The sequence below is a fragment of the Gossypium raimondii genome, chromosome 2 (genome assembly GCF_025698545.1).
Source record: "Gossypium raimondii isolate GPD5lz chromosome 2, ASM2569854v1, whole genome shotgun sequence".
In the NCBI taxonomy this organism is placed as follows: Eukaryota; Viridiplantae; Streptophyta; class Magnoliopsida; order Malvales; family Malvaceae; genus Gossypium; species Gossypium raimondii.
The window spans coordinates 7,512,481-7,534,619 of NC_068566.1; the positions used below are offsets into that span (position 1 = coordinate 7,512,481).

Genomic DNA, 22,139 nt, shown 5'->3' on the forward strand with positions numbered 1-22,139 from the left:
AATTATCATTGAGAGCTAAACTTTAATAAAAAAGCTAAACTTTAATAAAAAAAATTTACAGGTTTAAATAAAAATTTTAAAATAATTCGGTGACTATTTTATAACATTTTGAACTAATATAAACTTACTAATAATTATTAGTGTAGTGAGGTTAGTGTAATTTACCCAATATAAAAACACATAATATATCTAAGAGCCACACACAATTAACGAACGGCAAGCTTTGGTCTGGGTACCAACTTTATGTTTTCTTTTCTCCTTTCAGAAAAACACTGCCTTCATCCTAAGTAATTTGTATCTGTTTCAGACAAAGAGAAAATCTCTAGTTTTGAACAAGGGTGTGAAAAGGAGAAATAGATGGAAAGAAAGGGCTTAGTTTTATGCAGTGTTGTCGCCTTTCTGGGAGTATTATCAGCCGCTACTGGTTTTGCTGCTGAAGCTACTAGGATCAAGGTAAGTTTATACATAGAGTTTTGATTAGATCTTCTCTGATGAATTTCTTATAAATCCTTGTCCTTTTTTCCCTTTCTTTTTCTTTTTCTTTTGGCTTTGCCTTACTCCTGTCTGTTTTGGGGTGATTAACACTCTGCAAAAGAATAAAAACTGTTACTTCAAAAAAAAACATTGTCTACTTTTCTTTTTTTTCCTTTTAAGTATACATGGGGGATGAAAAATGAAATATAACTTAAGAGTTAAGACATCTTAGTTTTAGTGGGTATGGTATTTTCTTTTAGTAGAAGACTATAGCTTCTTCTTCTTTTTAACGCTTGTGATTTCTTATGAAAAATTCCTTGAGAAACATAGAGAAACCAGATGGTATTTTCTTTTGTTTTTTAATGCTTGTGACCTCAGAAAAAGAAGATAATGCTTTGAGAGCCCTACCCTCTGGTATTTATTTAGCTAAGTGCCTTTTTTTTATTGGGAGTTTTTCTGAAGGGATGAATGTATGAAACAGAAACATAGAGAAACCAGATTCTTAACCTAAGCACAGTGAAGTAAAAATTCAATGTATTTGAGGGCTAGTCATTATTATTATTGAAAAGTTAATGGAGGAGAGATTCATTATAGACCAAAGTGGGATTTGATCTGTAGAGTTTGAAGTCTTACCAAATAATGGGAGAGTTTCTAGCAGTGAGGTTTCTGTTTCTTTTTCTTTTTCATCATATTTTAGTCATCCTGGCATATAGAATGAGTATTGGTTAAACCACTTCCATGTTCCACTTGCATGAGTTCAGTTTTGTGCATGCTTTGAATGGGACTTTGGGCAAGTTCTTGCAACAATCCTTTGATTAGTTAACTTTAGTCTCTTTTGCACATTGAAAGCAATTTATTTGTCTCCATTGTCACTGTATTCCATTTTACGGGGAGCACTATTATCTCATATAATTGGCTGTTTCTTTAAAATTTTGAGCCGAATGCTTGCACTCACGAGTCCATGCTATTTTTTTGGAAGCCTGAGTTAAATTTTTAAGCGCAGAACCTATGGTGTGGACAGCTTTATGCTTCTAAAGACAAGTACAAATAGTGAAATTACTTGGTTCATCTATTTTGTCCAAAATACCTGCTGGAATTAATTTTCAAAATCTGTTTTAATTGGAGCTTGTGAAACTGAAAATATGAATGATATGCTACTACTTCTCCATGCATTAAGTTTACTTGGATATATGTTTTCTGGAATTCTTGTGATGACCAATTGTCCTTTTTTCCCTCTATAGGCTTCAGAAGTTAAGTTTGTATCCACTACACAATGTTCTTATCCCCGGAGTCCTGCACTTGGTCTTGGCTTAACTGCTGCTGCCGCACTTCTGGTAGCTCATATAATTATTAATATTCCAACTGGGTGTATTTGCTGCAAAAGAACCAGTCGAAGTTGGAACTCCTACTGGACAAAAGCTCTTGTCTTCTATGTTATTTCTTGGTGATTCTCGAGCACTTGTTAATAAGACTTTTTTCCTGATTTATTTTTGGCATCATATGTTTTTTATTTTCTTATTATTATTGGTAGGGACTAGGGACTAAATTTTGGAACTTGGATCTTCTGCTTTCTTCATATGATAAGTAGCCTTTATTGCTGCACTACTCTAACGGCCTGAATGTTCAGTTTGATTTGTTTATGATAGTTATTATTTCCTTTTAAATAAGAGGACACCATGACTCAATCATCCTTATCATTTTAAGCCAAACTGGCTTAGTTTGATGTTTTTTGTCTTTTGGGAGAAGAATGAATCAGCTTTTGATAATAGACAGATGCATTTTTCTAAAACCAAAAGAAGTTTTCTCCACTTGCCTGTTTGCTGTTGTAGAATGGGGCACAATCATCACCACACTAAGAATAATAAATATAGCTTCTATGCAAAATTTGAGTGGCATTCATTTAAACTTTAATGTCTATATTACTCTGGTTAATTTTTTTTAAAATGAAAGAATTCTTAACTTGTTTGAGTGCGGATGCCCTAGAGTTTTGTTTTAGATAAGGATATCCCATTGTTCTGAAGTAAAGGTTTGCTGGTATCTCCTGGTGAAGACATTTCTGGCTTTCTGGCTTCTTCTTCTTAGTGATGTGAATTAAACATCTAGACATATTTTGCTTAGATACTTATACCTAAGTCCTAATTTAGGCGACATTTACTAGTTATCTTCTTAATAAGATGTTTGAAAGAAATTAATTAATGAAATGCTAGGCATTTGCAGTTCTAGGATCAGTAGTTCAATTAGGAGTCTATTGTGACCTTAAACTCGACTAGGACTTTTCCATCTTTTGACAATCAGTTAGCAATCGGTTTTGGGTGCTTAGCATAATATCAAAGCCTGGGGGTGGGACATGCATTGCCTTGTATGTTCTTTGTTGATTTATGGTTATAGTCTGCTTGTTTTGCCATTGTTTCAGTTGGCATTTGGCCTACATATATAAGTGGTGTCTTCAGGCCGGTTTCATTTGGGTGGTGTTGTGGCCTTATATTTAAATTGGAGTTGTTTTCTATTGTCTTATTGGTTTTAGGATGGAGGCTTTACAAGCTATCACATGCATGTTGAATGCAACTGTGAAAGAGGATTATTTGGCTTAAGAAGCATAGGATTAGAACGTCAATATATGGGTGTCTAGTTGATTTCCAGTTCTGCATGTTTGTTTCTGTTTGCCAGTTGCTTGAGCCAAGGATTATAGGTTGAGAATATGAGTAGTCATTGGACTGTTAATGTGCCTGGAGAAAGAACTTTGAATTGGAAGGATTCATAGGTGTATAGATTGCAACTCTTGAAGTTTTCCTACTTGTTATTGAAGTTTGTGATATCATTTTTCTTGCCACTGTAACCTAAGAACCCATTTAGAAATAAACTCCAAAGAGTGTCAGCTTTTTTTAGTTCATTTTATTGATTTTTACTGCATAGAGGGAGATGAGGACAGGTCTGGTATATCTAGAAAATTTTGTAATAAAAGCTTCAGCTTGCTTTTAGTTAGAGAATGGCTAGTGAATAACTTGAGAGAAAAAAAGAGCTTTTACTTGCTTAAATAGGCCTCTGAAGCTCAGATCTTCTAATGTTTGAAAGAGTGCCTGAATGTTAATGTGAACTTTAAAGAAAGCAGAGGTGTGTTCTTGGTTATTCCATGTGATGTGAGTAGTCCCACTTAGGCTTAATAGTCCAATCTGGTTTCGCTTGCAGTGTGCCGACTTTCTGTCTTTGAGTAATGAATCAAATGCTTATTCCATATCTATGCAGGTTCACATTTGTTATAGCTTTCCTTCTCTTGCTAACTGGTTCTGCACTCAATGATCAACATGGTGAAGAGAGTGTGTACTTTGGCAACTACTACTGCTACGTCGTGAAACCCGGAGTCTTTGCTGGGGGAGCTGTCTTAGCCATTGCAAGTGTGGTTTTTGGGATCTTCTATTATCTCACCTTAAACACAGCAAAGAACACAAGTGATCCTTGGGGCAATTCAGCTGTTCCGAATCAAGGTGGCGGCATAGCCATGGGACAACCTCAGTTCCCAACCCAGACCTCTCAGGATCCTGTTTTTGTACATGAAGATACTTATAACAGGCGGCAGTTCACTTGAGAATTGTAAAGACCTTGTTTTTGCTGCATGCATTGCTTGTAGCAAATGAAAATGATTCCCCAACATAAATTTTACAGAACAAACTTTAAGCAGAACCGGTCCAAGCTTTTCATGAAGATTTGTCAGATAGCGAAATTCATCTGGTTTTCGTATTATAATCTTAAATATGTTGTATTTATATTCTTCTTTTTTTAGTGTATTTTACCGTAACATCTTTCAATTTTATTTCTTTTCTAAAATCGCCCTATTTAACAAAAGAAGAGCTCCTATTTTATAAATCTTATCCCACTTGAAAAGTTCAATTTTGAAACCTAAAAATAAAAATAATAAAAAAAGTAAAAGGTTAAACTGGATTAGCGAAATTTGCACTATTGCTGCTAATAAATACAATTTCTTTTTCGCCCAAAATGGAGTTAGGTCTTCCCAGAAAAAGCTAAAATACAGCCACCAAATGAAGAAACCGAGTCAGGTAATTGTAAAAATGTGACTATATAAGCTTGCTAGGAGCACAAAAGAAACTCAGAATATATGTATGTGGAAAATGGAAGAACAAACGGATAGCAAAACCCAGCCATTCGGGATTGTTGGTCATATCTGCTTGAATGAATAGCATTCGATTTATAAAACCTACTCCGATATAAATAAAGTACTTTTCAACATAATAAGCGTACACATCTAAAAGCAAATGTAAAAGTGAAATATATGTATGTAAAACAGATTCCACCTGCTAATGCTATCGCTTTTTTATCCTGTCCTGTTATTGGTAAAATTCCCATAAAACATCCACTTTTACAGTCAAAATCTACTTATGTTGGTAAAACTAGACAACCATTTCCTGACTGCCCGAACAAGAGTAGAGAATAATGGAATAGGTTGGCCCGAGGAAACCAGATTTTATGCAAATTCCGAACTGCCTGCTTCTTGCTCCATTGATTTCTCAGAAACAAATGTAAAGTAAACCCCTAAAACGCTACAAGTATTAAATATGTTCTTATCATGCAACTTAGTTTCGAAGCTGATTACCTTACCTGGTTCATCTAATTATTGGAAAGAAAGAAGACACGTCAACTTGACAATGCTGACAATGCAGTTGGTGGTGGGAATGCTTTTTGTCAAAAAGAGGAAATTAGCAATTGCTTATTTTGCTAACAATATTTAATGTTTCATCGTATCAATGTACAATGTAATCTATGACGGATCTCTTACTGCATCACTAGTGGAGAAAATCACTTTACTAGCTGCTTTTGAAGGTGGCCTATTGATCTTCTCAAGTAACCTACTAAATACTAGTTTGACAGGTATGCAAGCCACTGTTGTAGGTCCAGATGACTCTGCTCTAATTAATCCATCCATTTGGTGGTTATCGCTATCATGTATAGGCTTCAAACTGAGTTTATGTTCTATACCAATTGAAGACAGAGCTCTTGTTTTCTGGCTAGAAATTAAGCTTACCTTCTTCGGTAACTTCTTTTGGAATTTCCTCTCAGTTGGAGAGCGTGAGCCATGAGATATGCTCTTTTTAACCAGGCCTGCCTTATAATCAGAACTTCCTGTATTGTACTTCTTGAAAGGTGGTTCACCTTCATGGTCCAAGGATTGATATTCAGCTGCTTCATAACTACACAATGCAAATGGCGGGTTGGGCCGGGGGACCCTAAAATTGGTCCTCTTGGCAGTCCTCCATGCAGGCGGAAGTGAAGTATTTCCATCATGGTTACTTAGTCCATTACTGAAATAACCATTAGTTGGGAGAAGGGTGTCAGTTGAACTGTCTTCTAGAGCTTCAATTTGAATGGGATGCCCTATAATGGCCTTTCCATCCAACTTGCTTAACAATGAAACAATAGGTACAGGAGGTTTCTGATAGCTTGCTTGGACTTTCAAATCAACATCCATCAACATAGATCTTCTCTTCCCACGGAAACTACAATGGGCAGCAAATGTCGGATCAAAGTGCCACACTCTTTCCTCCCACTCTCTTTCCACAGCAGCATGGTTCTCCCAAGGCATTCCTTCCCAATCAATGATGTTATGGTTGAAACTATATCTCCTTCTGAATGTATCCCTTGGTGTACGCAAGTATCTTCTATCATCAAATCCAACCATTTGGGTACAAAAATCTTTTGCACTCAAATCAGCCACATCAACATCATCGTCGAAGTCATGATTTAAATGAGAACTATGACCTAATGGCCTTCTTCTAAAAGTTCCCCTTTCTTCATGATATGTCCCATGAGTAGATCCATCATAACCTCTTATCTCTGCTGCATCCATGGACCTTTTTGTCAGATTTCGCATGTTCCTTTTCCCTTTTAGCTGCCATTTGGACACTGCTTCATTCATAGAAAGGTGATCATGAGAATAGAAGTGAGACATCTCACCAGAAAGAGATGACTCATCAGATTCTCCCTGGCCCATGCTTCCACCTCCTAGGGTGTCAGGCCTTCGAAAGCCACCCAATCGGACTTCCTTACAAACAGTAGCACCTGAATACATAGAATAAGGAAATAATGAGAATAGTAATCAGTTACCAAAAACTACCAATAGTTAGGCAGGCCATTATGCTTTTCAAACTAAACATCAATTCCATCAGGAAAACAACACTGATGTTTCTTGAACTCAAGCGCAGGTGTCTGTATGTGTCAAAAAATCTGATTCGTCAATTGCCTTAAATCCAAAGGATCCATAACAAAATTATGGGTGCTGAGACTCATGATAACATTAATATAATAGTATGCGTTTATTCAATTACAATAGACTTGATTATTGAATCATGAATGGGCTTTCAAATATCATTGTACATTCAATTTTTTAAAATGAGTTTTGAATTTAAAAATTGTCTGGACCCAAATCCTCTAGTATAATCAACCTATTAGTTGGCCTGAAGAAGTAGATAAACTATGTGTAGGTGTCCTAATGGACCCAAAACAGAGCAAAATGAACCAAATGGATAAAGAAAGGTTGGCAGAATAAACATGATGAAAAGTAGTCACATGATTGAGCTTAGACTTTTTGACACTTCAATGCAATTTCCAACCCCCAAAATTGTAATTATTTTCTGTCCTATTTCTTAAGTGTATTTCTATGTTTTGCTAATCTTCTTTCTCATGTTTTCTTCATTCTCTTTCGTCCTTCTTTCTTTGCCATCTCCCTAGATAAGCAAGGAGAATTCAGCACATATCCCATACACATACTCATATCCATGTCTATTCTGTCAACATGGTCTAATATGCTGAGTCCAAGAGCAGAGATCAATACCACAAATAGTTAGACAAGTCACGATGCTTTCTTGACAAAACATCAAATTTCTAAGATAATCAGAAGGGCATCAATGGATGGCAGGCAAACCATAGGGGCCATACCCCCCAAGAGTTCTCAAATTCCCACATTTTGATCAGCAAACTAAGTCAAATTCAAAAGACTATTTATATACACATATATAGGCCCCTGAAAATTGTTAATGTTATATTACAATTCTATGATTTATATTATTTTCATGCATATTTATATGCTGACATCTAGAATAGGGTATTTAAGAACCAAGGAGAAATTTTGATTTCATATGTAGCCGATAAGCCAACTTTCAGATTCCATTCTAGATCTCTGCTTTGGATTAAGTAGAGCATTATTTTTCAACTACGAAATTTGACCACTTTACTCTATAATTCATTTAAACTACAATAAATACATATATGTTATGAGCAAATTTTATAACAGTAATTACATTTTTTATGGAAGAGGATTTCAAATATTTCTTAGGTTAATATACTAAAAATCCCTTAAACTAATACTCTTTGTTTAAAGAAGCCCTTATACTATTTTCGTAGTTTAATAAGCCCCTAGCCTATAATTTTTTAAAGAAGCCCTTATACTATTTTTGTAGTTAAATAAGCCTCTAACCTATAATGTTTACCCATAAAAGCCCTTGATTTTAATGTCAAAGTAAAAATATTTTGAATTTTAGGTTCTTTATCTTAATTTTTTGTTAATGCAATAGAAATTATATACACTTTAACATCAACATAAAATTTAAAAGAGTAATTAGAATTTTCAAAAGAGTTATTAAGTGTATTATATATATAAGCACTTTCAAAAGAATTTAAAATATTATTTTATTTTTATTTTTATTTAATAAACTATTCTCATCAAATTTATATCAATATTAAATGCAAAAATTCAAAATATCTTCCTTCAATATTAAAATCAATGGCTTCCATGGGTGAAAATCATAGGTTGGGGGCTTATTTAACTACAAAAATAGTATAAGGGCTTGTTTAAACAAAATGTAGTAGTTGAGGGGCTTTTTTAGTATAGCCTATTTTTTAAACAAAATAGTATGTTTAGAACTAAAGGAACACCATTAAAGTGTACAATGCTCTGTTGTTCAGACTCCATAATAGGTAGAGCACTTGTGTCAACACAACTCAAAACAGATATTTGTACGGGATCTGGGTTGGATTCTCTAGGGAGATGGCAAAGAAAGATGGAAGAAAGAGAATAAAAATAACATGAGAAGGAAGATTGGAAAAGCATTGAAATGCACACAAAAAGAGGCAAAAATATTAAAAAATTTGGGGTTGGAAATTGCATTGAAAAGTCAAAAACTCTAAGCTCAAATACATGAATACTGTTTATCTTGTTTCTTACACCAATGTACTTGTCGTTTTCTATTATCCATTTGGTTTATGTTGCTTGGTTTTTGCATGTTTTGGGTCAATTAGGACACTTGGGCTTCAATTTAGCTACTTTATGGGCCAAGGAGGTTGACTAGAGTATTAGAGCTCAAAAAGGTTTCTCAAGGTTTTAAAGTCAAAAGCCATTTTAGAAAATTGGAATGTACAATAATATTTGAAATCCCATCTATAATTCAATAAAAAATGTCCATTATAATTGAATTAACATAGACTACTTTATTAATTTATAATGTGTCCCCCACACCTGTATCTTAGTTTTAGATCTTTCTTAGCTGTATCTACATGTCTTCAATTTAAGAAACTTAATGAATTAGACACTTTCGCACATACCTCCACCCAACACCTGCACCCGAGTCTGAGCTACATAGATAACAGAAAACAGTATGTGAAACTTAAGGTTCTCAAGTCAAGTAACAGCAACAGAAGGATTGCATGTCTGCAGGATATGCTCAATCCTAAAGTAGAAAAGACTTATCTAGGATGCAAGATACTCTTCTCAACATAATGCATGAAACTAGAACTAAGAATAAGATCAGTTAACCTGAGTGTGAAGTGATATCTTCATCCATATCTGGTTCAGTCTCAGATGAATCAGACTCTGGCTCAGATTCAGAGGAAGTTGATTCAGAAGAACCAGATTCAACATCTTCCAAGAACTCCCTAGTACGATCTTCAATAATGTGACTACGAAAAGGATAAGAATCACACTCCACAAAATGGGAAGGTGACATCTCAATCTGAGTTGGAGGAATTTCTTTATAATCCAAGGCATCAAATGACTCAGGTGGGAAGTACATGCATCTGCTCCTCTTTGCCTGGGAAACACCTCGTCTCTGCTCCCCTCCTGAAATAGAAGTAGAACCAGCACAAACATCAGGATGCAAAAAATCAAGAGACTTCTAGTTTCGCACTATTCTGCAACACTTGAACAAAAGGATGTCTCATGCTATATCTATTGACAAAAAACAGCTCAGTGATTCCCTCATGTAACCTTTTCATTTCATCTAAACAAGATTTACCATTTATGTGATTGTTCCTTCCCATGCTAGAAACCTTGCCGGAAGGAGATAGACTCTCATCAACATCCATAGCACCATAAGATGTAAGCTTTTGTTTTGCATATGCAGTTTTGAGCCCCAAATCCTGCAATCCTCTCATCCGGGGTAAGACTTCAGCAGGGTTATTTTTCCAACTTGGTTGATTTTCAACTTGGTCTTTCTGCAAGTTTACAGGGCTGCTCACTGTCTCACCCTTGATGGAAGTATCTTGACTCCTGGATTGATTTGATTTTGACTTCCCAGGTTTCCCGTTACTAATATCTGAACCTCCAGAATCCTTTTTGGTGGAACCAGAAGATTTACTTTTTGCATAGGAAGGTCTATCAAATTTTCCTTGTTTTTTCAACAACTCCTTCTCAAGTTCAAGCGCATGAAGGATAGCATCTTCCCGTCGAGCATATTTCTCTCTTTTCTTGGGTGGCATACCTTGTGAGGATTCTGCCCTTTCAATGCAATCATCAAACTCCCCACATCGAAATGCCTTCACACGCTTAGACTTTTCTAAATTGTACCAATCACTAAGAAGAAAGGAAAAAATGAAAAAGTCTTACAAGCAAAATAAATTGAAATCAGAACAGAAGATTATATATCATAAATATTCTAATCAAAACAAGGTAAAAAGAAAAAAAAATAGTCATGACATCATAAAGACTATATCCACAAAATATATACAGAAAAGGGAGACAATAAAGAAAAAGGAAGTCCCAGGAATATTCTCCAAATAAGATGACCACAAAAACAGTTGCAAAATGATGGAAGTAATGCAAATCTAAAAAGTTTATGTTCCCAGGTTATTTCCACATTCTCCACATCAATTTAAAAGAATGAGAGAACTTCAAAATTTTCCAGACAAATGGGGATATGAGAGGTAAGGAAGACAACCTGGATAGGAAAAGATATAAACACGCAAAAGAGGAAGGGAAGGAAAGGAAAGGAAAGGTGATAGTCTTTCCATGAAGTAGAGGAATTGTCTAGGAAAATATGACACAAATGGATTAATTAAACTTAGGGGCCACGTTCTAGGACCAGAACTCGTTTAACATTGCAACAAAATAATGAAAGCATTTATATAGCAAAGGAATAACAGTATCAGATTCTCAGTAAATTAACAATCAAATTAGCATAACTAGAAGTCAAAATTGCCTCAAATACAGTTCTCTTCTAATAAACTTCAGATATGCTAGTGGATACCAAAGTTATTTGTTGGCCTAAAACTTGAAAAGAGAATTTCTGACTTATTATTGCATACAATATTCTCCAAAAGACTACAAAAATAACCTTTCTCCATACTTCTAAAAGTCAGTTTTGGCTTGTATCTTTCATGGAAATGTAGAAAACATCACTATGGCATCTCTTACTCTAACATGGATAAAAAAGGAGCAATGAAATAAGATAACAGATATTTTTATGTTCCACTGCTCAGAATAAGGTTTAAAGGGCATAGCTAGGGCCGTAAAAATTCAACAAGTACATTGTACAAGGGTAAAGTCATATCCTTTTTGACATTCTTAACTAACATAATAGTGTAAACATTATTCTAAGGACATTAATGACGTCAAAGCGTTACATTACTAATTCATTGAGCAAGGTAACATATAATGTGCCATTAAGAAAATAAAAATGTGCATGGGTGTGTACGGTGGTGACGGTGCTAGTCTTTTACAAATAATTGTTGGCATCTATTTATAGGTCAAGCATTCAAACAATAGATGAACAAAAAAATTAATTGCAGCTCTGATTAGTCTTCCACATTCTCCTCTCTCTTTAATTAAAAACAATGAAGCACTGATATATGTCATTCAGACCCATATTTAGATTTTAGATCTTCAGAAACCTTTCTGCACAGTGACAAGGAATAGACTCTGGAAAAAATTATCAATCATTCACAACTTCCTAAGCAAAACTAAAGATGAATCAAAACCGAGATCATATCATAGTGCGTCACCGGAATACTTCATTTGCTCTTCATGTCTTATATTCGTAGGATCATTCTCACTTTCTGTCTGAAACTCAATTAATCCTTAACATGTTGGTACCTTAAGTTCGTAAGACTCAGAACAACCCGACTTCATTTGCCATAAACACTCCTAAAATTGACATAAATCTCATTATTCTCTATTCTTCCGCTACTTCAATTCTATCCTGAATCACAGACTGCTCTAGGCGTATAAACAAGTAAAAGTTCTACATCTGTTACTTTAAAAACGACTTGTAAATATTTTCTTTGCAATGCTCAAATGAATGAAGGCAATAAAATTCAGAAATAAGAACAAAAAATAAGACTTACACGCTGGCATCCTCTCTGCCAAGAAGTTTGACCGGAGTTCCGGTCCTTGGAGACATAAGGTGAGAAGTTGGTAACTCTTCGGGGCCCAGTATCTTCCCCGGCCACCATGAACCGTTCCTCCGTCGTACCCATACGATCGACCCGACTCCTCCTCCATCTGATCCTATCCCACTCTCCATCTCTTTCTTTCTAAACACTCTTTCTCTACCTCTATCCCTATCCTTATTTCTCTATTTCCGTACAATTAACAGATATCCCATCTATATCTATAAAACAAACAGAAAAGAAAGGAAAAGCAAAAAAGTTCAATTTGAAGGTCTAAGAAGGGGGGTTTCAGCCTCCGGCGAAGAAAAAGGAGAAACGGAGATTCCGAAAGCGGGAGAAAGCTATAGATCCGAACAGAAGGATTCGGGTTAGGGTTAGGGTTTCCATTCAGAAATTAGATTTGGGGATTTTTGTGCATTTCTATTTTTTTTAGTTTTTTTTTTCTTGGTTGCATTAGGGTCTCTCTTTGTTTTTTTTTCTCCGGTCTCTAGAAGTTTCTGTTAGTTCCCGTTCTTTCAATGGCATTATTTATTCTACAATTGTTCCAAACGTGTAAAACTCCAAACCGGTTTGAAGTACCGGTTTGTTTTATTTTTGGGTAAATGATATCATTAGTAACTAAATCATGAGTAAGTTTTTATTTTAGTCATTTAATTAAAAAAAGTTACAATCTAGTTATTGAATTATTCGAAATTTTTATTTAAATACTGAATTATTCAAAAAATTTTATTTATGTCACTGGACTGTTATTTTTTTTTAAGTTTCACTAACAAGCTCCAAGCAATGATTCGATGATTGGTACAATGGATCAATATCTATTGACAAGTAAAAAAAACATAATTTAGATCCAAGTCGATCTAAAGGTCAGTTTCAAAGATCGGAAAAAAAATCTATTTAAATTTTGGTTCAAAAATTCTTGACATCCAAAGTTGCTTCCTAAAAAAATTAATAAACTGTAGAAAAGAAAGGGAAAAAACTTTTGATTGGTATAGGTAATGCGAACAAACAAAATCATATAATATCGATTTTAATTGTCCGGTGTCTTAAACGAAAACTTTTGAATAATTTAGTGATTAAATTATAACTTTTTTTAATTAAGTGATCAAAACAAAAATTTACCCTAGTATAATTTACCCCTAATTTTTCTTTTCTTTTTGTTAACCGGTTTTATTACAAGAGTGAGCAATGGTCTAAGATCATATCATAGAATCTTTGGCAACTAATTATATTTTTAATTTTATCAATTAACAATTTAGGAATTAGGATTGGACATTTGAAAAAAGAAATTAGGATAAGATCTATAAGTGTTAGATACAGTGTTAAAGCACATTGCATATCCATAAAAGATTTGTCACAAGCCATAAATATGGACTGTAAAATAGAGACGAAGATTTGAAAGAAAACAATTTAAGATGAAATTAACTTCTCTTTACTAGTATTAAAAGTTTGGGTAAATTATAAAAGTAGTCATTCAACTATTAGCGTGCTTCTATTTCGGTCACCCAAGTTTAATTTTTTTATTTTAGTCACTAACGTTATCAAAATTTAATATTTTGGTCACTCATATGTTAGATTACTAACGGAAGCTCTTTTATTGACATAATAACAAATTTAACCCTCTAATGTTTATAGGTTCTATTAATTTAGTCCTAATTCTAAAAATTCAACAAGTTTAACCACCAAACTTTACAAATTTTGTCAATTTATTCTTGATTCTTAAAATTAATAAACTTTAAATTTTAAAAATACATTTAAAAATCATTTTCGATAGAAAATACTTAAGATTTTATAAAAAAATTACATACAAAATTATAAATAAAATAATACTTATTTCTCTTTTCTAACATGGAATTTATTTATTAAATATTATTTTATAAATAAAATAAATTTAAAAAAACCCACAAATAAAATTTAAATCAGATTCAAAATTTTTCTCTTTTTTTTTTGGTTTTATTTTATAAATAATAATTTATTTATTAGAAGTCTGGCCTTGTTCATTAGTTCTCGTCAAATTTGTTGAGCGTTAGGCACTGCATTCACCCACAACCACTGGCACCGATAACCCTAACTTTGAATTCTTTGATTTCTACATCATCTATCCTTGTGCCATCCAACTAAGAATAGTTGTAGAGCTATCGGTATAGCTTTCCACCAACAGGTCTTCAAAACTTCTTCACTTATATATCTCCAATTGCGTAAGCTTTTCAGGCTGTAATTTTTTATCCAACTTGAACATGGTGGTTGTTAATGTTGAAAAAAAAATAGAAAATTTAAAGTAAAAAATACAATGGAATGTGTCGTATAGATAAAAGCTAATAGTAGAGTCACGGTGAACAACGACACATTTTCTCACCAGTTTGAAAATATGATTTCTATGGCATCAAATTTTGTAATCCAAACAACAATCAACTAGATTTAATGTAACACCCCTAACTCGTATCCATCGCCGGAACTGGGTTACGAAGCATTACCGAAGTTTACAGATCAAACAGACAGAAATTTCAAACATTTCATGTCATATAATATTCAGGTCAGAAACAAATCAAACTCATACATACTGTCCCTTATTCAAGCTCTCGAGGCCCAAAATACACATTAAAAACAAGTTGGGACTAATTCAGAAACTCAAAAAATTTTGAGGAATATATTAAGAATTTTCAAAGCAATATGGTTCATACGGCCAAGAGACACGCTCGTGTCTTAGGTCGTGTGGGCATTCAAAATAGGGACACACGGCCGTGTCCTAACCCGTGTCCGTGCTCGTGTAACTCTCTGACTTGAGTCACACGGCCAAGCCACACGCCTGTGTGCTAGGCCATGTACCCTTTGAAATGGCCTTGCACGCCCATGTACTAGCCGTGTGTCTTACACGGCCGAGTCACACACCTATGTGTCTGGCCGTGTGGACCTAAAATGTGTCTTTAACAACAATTTTTCCATTTTCTACATGCTTGGACATTAAACAACTCAAAAACCATTCATTTAACCATTTCAAAACACGATCAAACACATTCAAAACATACTAAAACAATCATCCTAGGTGCCTAACTAATGTACCCTTATTGGTACCACATTTATATCATCAATTCATATCATCAAAGCATCATTCAAATCCAAATTATAAACAAACCAATATTAAACTTATAACCTCATTTACAATCAATCCACAAAATAACTATTATTTAGACACCCTAGATACATGCCGACACAAAAGATAAATATCACCACATTTGAGTTCAGGATTGTTGTTGGATGTTGAATCAGCAATCAAAAGTGAAGTATCTAACCTGCACACGGAAAAACAAAATCGTACGCTAAGTAAAACTCAATGGTATTTCTATAATCCAAATATTAAAAACAAGATAATATCATATGTGCAATTAAATTATAAGCACATATTAATGTCTAGTATCATAACTATCATATTTCAATTGTTAAACAATGTCTCAATTTACACAATTGCTATATAAATAATTTTCACATATCAAACCACATTTATTCATACAATGGCATTAGCCATTCAATACTCAATTCATGAACACATCATTTCATACCATACTCAATTTTCATCACTTGTTATATAATAGCCTTTCACAATTTGATCCACATATCATTTAAACAATAGCATTAGTCATTTCATACCCACTTCATGAGTACATAACTCATGTATCTCATTTTCATATTTCAAATCACTATCCCAATTTCAATTCACATACAATATCATCCAATATCAATCATAGTACCATTTTATTTAATTACCCCTATTAACACGACTCGGGCTCGGACGGATACACGGATCCAACCAACACACCAGTTTGGCACCCAGTGCCTCATTGACTCGAAGTCGAAGAAATCCTGAACTCTTCCTATCCTATGGCATGTCATTTATATCCGACTCAGCCTGATACAGTTAATAGGGTTTCAATTCACTTTCCAAATACAACTAATATCCAATTGTCATATTTGCACATATTTATTCATAATATATATATCAATTCAATCCAATTCAATCAACTTTAAATCAATTCAATAGTCAAAGTGTCAAATACTCACATCAACCACTTACAATATACATTAAATCAAAATACAAAAATTAACAATTAGGTTCGGATTATAGAAATACAAACCAGACGTCTACTTAATCTTTCCCCTTTTTAGTCGAGGATTCCGGTACGACGTTAGCTACGGAATTAAAACAATTAAAATTCATCAATAAAACACAATTCAATTTCATAATGAATATTTCAATTTTAACTTAATATTTGCCTTTAGTCCCTAAACCGAGACTAATTTTTATTCTTCACAATTAATCTTATATTTTTACACAAATTTCAATTTAAACTAAATTTAACTCCCTATTTTCACTTAAACCCATAAATTTCAAATTTTTCACAATTTAGTCCCTATTACTCAAAGTTTACAATTTATTCTATAATTTAATCCTTTTTCACTTCTAGCTTAAAATCTATCAATTTAATCCCTAATAATAAGATTATTCAACATTAACAACATTTAAAAACTCAATCAATACTAAAATTTCGACATGGGTCGGGTAATACTTAACACCGGGATTTCAAAAACATACTATTTACAAGAAAAGGGGACTAAATTAGCTAACCAATTGAACTTGAAAACTTTAAAGTCCCTAAGGGCGTGGGACTCTTTCTTCTTTTTCCCTTTCTTTCTTTTTATTTTCTAATTTTGTTTGGCTTTCTTTCTTTTTCTTTCTTTTATTACTTTTTGTTTTATTATAAATAAATATATATATACTTAACAATTAAGATTTCTTATTATAATATAATATATATAAATAAATTTGCATATAATATATATATCACTAACTGTCCCACTTAAAGAAACAATGACAAAATTATTTCTTTAGTCCCTTTAACTATTCTTTAATCTATAATTTAACTTTCACCTTATATGCAATTTAGTCCTTATACCTAATTACTTTTAATTTATGTAAATTCATTTAAACAAAATCTAATTAACTACACAACTAGCTTCGCAAATATTTATTAAAAATATTTACGAGTCCGATTTACGGGAACGGAGTCCTGGGAATGCACTTTTTTTTTTCAATTTGGTTCTTTTTAATTAATTAACTATCGAAACATTAAAATGTTTTAACGAAACTTCAATACCACCTTAATGACACTCCGTAAATATTTATAAAAATATTTACGGCTCGGTTTATAAAAACAAGGTCCCGATACCTTATTTTCTAAAACCACTTGAACTTAATAAATCACTTATATAACATAAATTATCAAATCAAAAACCTTTTTAAAAATTACATTTGACTCGTAAATATTAAATAATAATATTAACGAACATACTCGTCGAATTTGGTGACCTCGAAATCACTATTTCTGACACCACTAAAAAGTGGACTGTTACATTTAAGCTTATCCAAGATAGTGAGATAAAAAGAATGATATGAATAAAATTAGTTAGTAAGAGTGAATTTTGATATTATAATCATGAAATTAAATTATAAATGAATATGCCTTATGATAATTATATACAAACTGTACAACATACCAAAAAAACATGAATGATTGAGCATGTGAAAATCAATATAAAACAAATTATTATTATACGAAACAACAAAATTCTCTATGAAATATGGAATGAAACAAAATATGAGAAGAATTGGTACACAATATGAACATAACATAAAAAATAATTAAAATAAAATACAAAAGTTAACATCAACACGACACCAATGTATGAATATATTAATATATACATTAAAATAAATTATTAAGTTTATACTACTTCAAACAAAAACAATATGGCACATATATACAAATAATTATACGATATAAATATAATATGAACAAATAATTAACATACAACACAATGAATATAACACAAATATAACGTGCGCACAAATTCTTTATTTTTATTTTTTTTCAAAGATGGACTGAAACAAAGAAATATTAATATGCTATTAAATATAAACACTTAACGTATAAAAAGTAGAGGTGTCCATGCCCCGGGCCGGGCCTAGAAAAAATTTTGGCCCGCATCCTAGGCCCGGGCTCGACCCGGCCCGAAAATATGGGCCTAAAATTTTGTCTAGGCCCGGCCCAAGAAAAAATTCCGAGCCCGGCCCAGCCCATTTTTAATAAACACCAAAAAAATATTTTAAAAATAAAAATAAAAATATTTTAAAAATATTTTAAAATTAAAAAATAAAAAATAAATATTTTTGGCCAGGCCCGGGGCCAAAAAAGTGGTGCCCGAGGCCCGGCCCATTTTCTAAACGGGACCTCGTTTTTTTGCCCAAACCCATATTTCGGGCCTATATTTTTACCCGAACCCTCCCATATTTCGGGCGGGCCGTCGAGCCGGGCCGCCGGCCCATGGACACCTCTAATAAAAGTCTTTAAATTTTTAAAAAATATATTTTTTTTCACTTGAGTATTTAAACTTTCAAAATGTATAAAAAAAGGTTCTTAAACTTATTCAAAAAAAGCAATTAAGATCCTGCTTTTTTTTTACTTAATCGGATACTTGAACTGCCAAAATACATCAAAAAGACTAGGGCGGATCTGGGGGGCTGGCAAGGGCTCGACCCCCCTAAAATAGAAAATTTTTCATTTAGGCCCTTTATAATTTATAAAATTTTAAATTAGTAATGGTAAAATTGTACTTTAGCCCCCAAAAATGATAAAAATTTGATTTAATCTTCTACAAATTCTAAAGATATAGACTATTAAAATGACAAAATTGTATTTTTACTATCATAAAAATATATAATTTAATTTCGCCCTCCCAAAAAATTTTCTGACTTCGCCTCTGCCCCTAAGACATATTTCTAGATCCGCCACTACAAAAAGTCCTTTGACCTTTAACTTTAATGATTGACCATTAAAGTTAATTGCACCTAACCTTTTTCAATTAAATCCACCACGTGTCACACCCACAGCATGAAATGTGGCAAAAAGAAGAAGATAAAATCAATAAAAGTTATAAAATTATTAAATTTTAATAAAAAATATAAAAATATCAAAAATCGTAAAAAAATTATAAAAAATTGTAAAATTTTATAAAAATCGTAAAATAAATTTATAAAATATATAGAAATATAGAAAAGTTTATAAATTCATAAGAAAATTATAGAAAATCTAAAGAAATATAAAACTTGTAATAAAATTATAAAAATTATCGTACCAAAAGAAGTATTTTATAATTTTTCTATAACTTTAACAGTCAACCATTAAAGTTAATGGTCAAATGGCCTTTTTCAATGGCGGATCCAGAAATACGACTTAGGAGGCCAAGGGAAAAGTTTGAAATATTTTGGGGGGGACGGAATTAAATTATATATTTTTATGATAGTAAAAGTGCAATTTCGTCATTTGAATAGTCCATATCTTTATAATTTTTAGAGGATTAAATCAAAATTTTATCATTTTTGGGGAGAAAGTGTAATTTTATCATTACTAATTTAAAATTTTATAAATTAAAAAGGACCTAAATGGAAAATTTTCCATTTTAGTAGGGCTGGCCCCTACCAGCCCCCTAGATCCGCCCGTAGTCTTTTTGATGCATTTTGGCAGTTCAAATATCCAATTTAATGCAACAAAAAAATTAGAGGCTTAATTGCTATTTTTGAAAAAAATTTGAGGATTTTTTACACACTTAAGCCAAAAAAAAAAATTCAAGCAATTGCCTAATTAATCCCCAATAAAAAGGAATAAAGACATTGCTTTGTTGTCTTTGATACAATTGCCATCAATTACAAATTTTGCAAAGTCATAGATTGGTGACAACTTTAATAGAATGGATTTCATTTGAAAATAAACCATCAATGTAATATACCATATCACAGTGATATTGATAGATAAATGAAAAAATAAGTAGATAATTTGCCACTTTCTCCGTTAGACTTAGATCACAGTGATATTGATAGATAAATTTCAACATATACTATATTGTAAATATAAAATATCCTAGTTCTAACTTTAATTTGAAAGAGTTAAAAAAAGATAAATGTTTTCAAATTCTCTCAAACACTTCTTTCTTAGGTTTCATTTGGTTCAACATTCAATTGCAGTGAGGCACGATTGGAGTAACTTTTTCACTTCAAACACATTGAAATGTTGTTTTGATGGACTGGTGCAATGCGGTTGGACATTTCAAATCTCACTGAAGTGCCATTCTATGGACTGAAGCTTGGAATCCAGTATAGGGTGTTGGAACATTTTCAAATATTTATAGTATCCCAATAACTATAAATGAATGAGTGTAATTAATCAAAAGATAAATCTTTTGGTCATTGGTCAAAAGTTATATCATTTGATTTTTTTTAAAAAGAATTATAATTATTCAAAAAATATTATTTGAATAGTTACAAAATTAAATGAATAATTATTATTATATATTTATTCATAAAGACACCTATTGAAAGATGTCTCTATGAAGAGACAAGAAAATTCCTATAAATAGGAATGGGTTTTCATTTGGAAATATATCAACAAATTCTAATATTATTTCTTCTCTTCCTTCATTTTCTAATATTATTAGATTATTCTATAAAGTATTACTGCAGAAATCCTTTGTAGAAATTGAGTTTTTGTTACACATTACTCAGTGCATAGTGGACTATTCTCGTCAGTGCAAAACGCAAATAGTCATTGGCTTCATTGTATCCTCGAGGTTAATTTGCTTGGAACTCATTTGCACACTGAAGATAAGTGGGGGCGAATATAACCTTAAAGATAGTGGCTTGATACACGCCTTGGAGCCTTGTCCTATTTCTTCTTTTTCTTTTCGAGTTCCGATTGTGTGTTCGAGATTTTCCTTACCGGAGTTGTGTAATAATAATTTTAAGGTTATATTATGATGACTACCACAACACATGAAAGTGGAACACTAACGGAGTTGGCTTCCAACTTTGTTAAACTTGATCGTTTTGATGGTGGCAATTTTCGACGATGGCAGAAAAAGATGCACTTTTTGTTATCAACTTTGAAGATTGCTTATGTTTTGGATACTCCAAGACCGAAGAGAATGAAAACGAATCATTCTTTGCAACGAGAAAGACAAAATGGGACAATTCGATTACATGTGCATGGGCCACATATTGAATGGTTTATCTGATGGTTTGTTCGACACCTACCAAAACGACGTCACCGCTAAAGAATTATGGGACAAATTGGAGGCAAGATACATGACCGAAGATGTTACAAGTAAGAAATTTCTTGTCAGTCGTTTCAATAATTATCAAATGGTTGATGGTCGCTTCATTATGGAACAATTTCGTGATATTGAAAAGATCTTTGAATCAATTTAAGCAATATGATATGAAAATGGATGAAATGATTGTGGTATCCTCTATAATAGACAAACTTCCTCCATCTTGGAAAGACTTTAAAAGAAGTCTAAAACATAAGAAAGAGGAAATATCTCTCGAGGCTTTGGCAAATCATCTTCGTATTGAAGAAGAGTATCGAAAACAAGATCGAACCTAAATTCGAAAATGCCAAAGTACATGTTACGGAGGAAGTATGACTACTTAACCATTCAAAAGAAAGTTCAATCAGGCTGATAGAGCACCTAAGTTCAAAAAGAAACAAAAGGGCTCATGCTATCATTGTGGAAAGCCGGGACATTTCAAGAATGAATGTCGATTTTTAAAGAAGAAATCATCTTCTAAGGCTGATAATAACGAAAAGTTCGTTGCAATGATATCTGAAATTAATATGGCACAAGATGATAATACATGGTGGATTGATACCGGAGCAACCAAACATGTGTGCAAAGACAAAAGCATGTTCATAAAGTTCACACAATGTGAAAATGACAATGTCTTGTACATGGGAAATTCTTCCACCGCAAAAATTAAAGGCAAAGGGTCATTGAACTACAATTCACTTACGGAAAGGTTTTAACCTTAAATGATGTATATTATGTACCAAAAGTTAGGAAAAATTTAGTGTCCTGAAGTCATTGAATAAGTTTGGTTTCAAACTTGTTTTGAG

At 32.7% G+C, this 22,139-nt stretch overlaps 2 protein-coding genes across 2 annotated transcripts; one reads left to right on the plus strand and one right to left on the minus strand.

Annotated features, from left to right (window-relative positions):
- The first annotated feature begins 206 nt into the window (after positions 1–206).
- LOC105787916 (hypothetical protein) lies at positions 207–4,277 on the plus strand. Its single transcript, XM_012614522.2, has 3 exons — positions 207–453; positions 1,716–1,918; positions 3,718–4,277. The coding sequence occupies exons 1-3, from the start codon at positions 358–360 to the stop codon at positions 4,055–4,057; spliced, it is 639 nt and encodes a 212-aa protein (XP_012469976.1). The 5' UTR covers positions 207–357; the 3' UTR covers positions 4,058–4,277.
- An 886-nt stretch (positions 4,278–5,163) lies between these two features.
- LOC105787915 (hypothetical protein) lies at positions 5,164–12,655 on the minus strand. Its single transcript, XM_012614521.2, has 4 exons — positions 12,097–12,655; positions 9,771–10,327; positions 9,293–9,595; positions 5,164–6,543 (listed from the first exon to the last, which is right to left on the minus strand). The coding sequence occupies exons 1-4, from the start codon at positions 12,273–12,275 to the stop codon at positions 5,246–5,248; spliced, it is 2,337 nt and encodes a 778-aa protein (XP_012469975.1). The 5' UTR covers positions 12,276–12,655; the 3' UTR covers positions 5,164–5,245.
- Between the last annotated feature and the right edge of the window lie 9,484 nt (positions 12,656–22,139).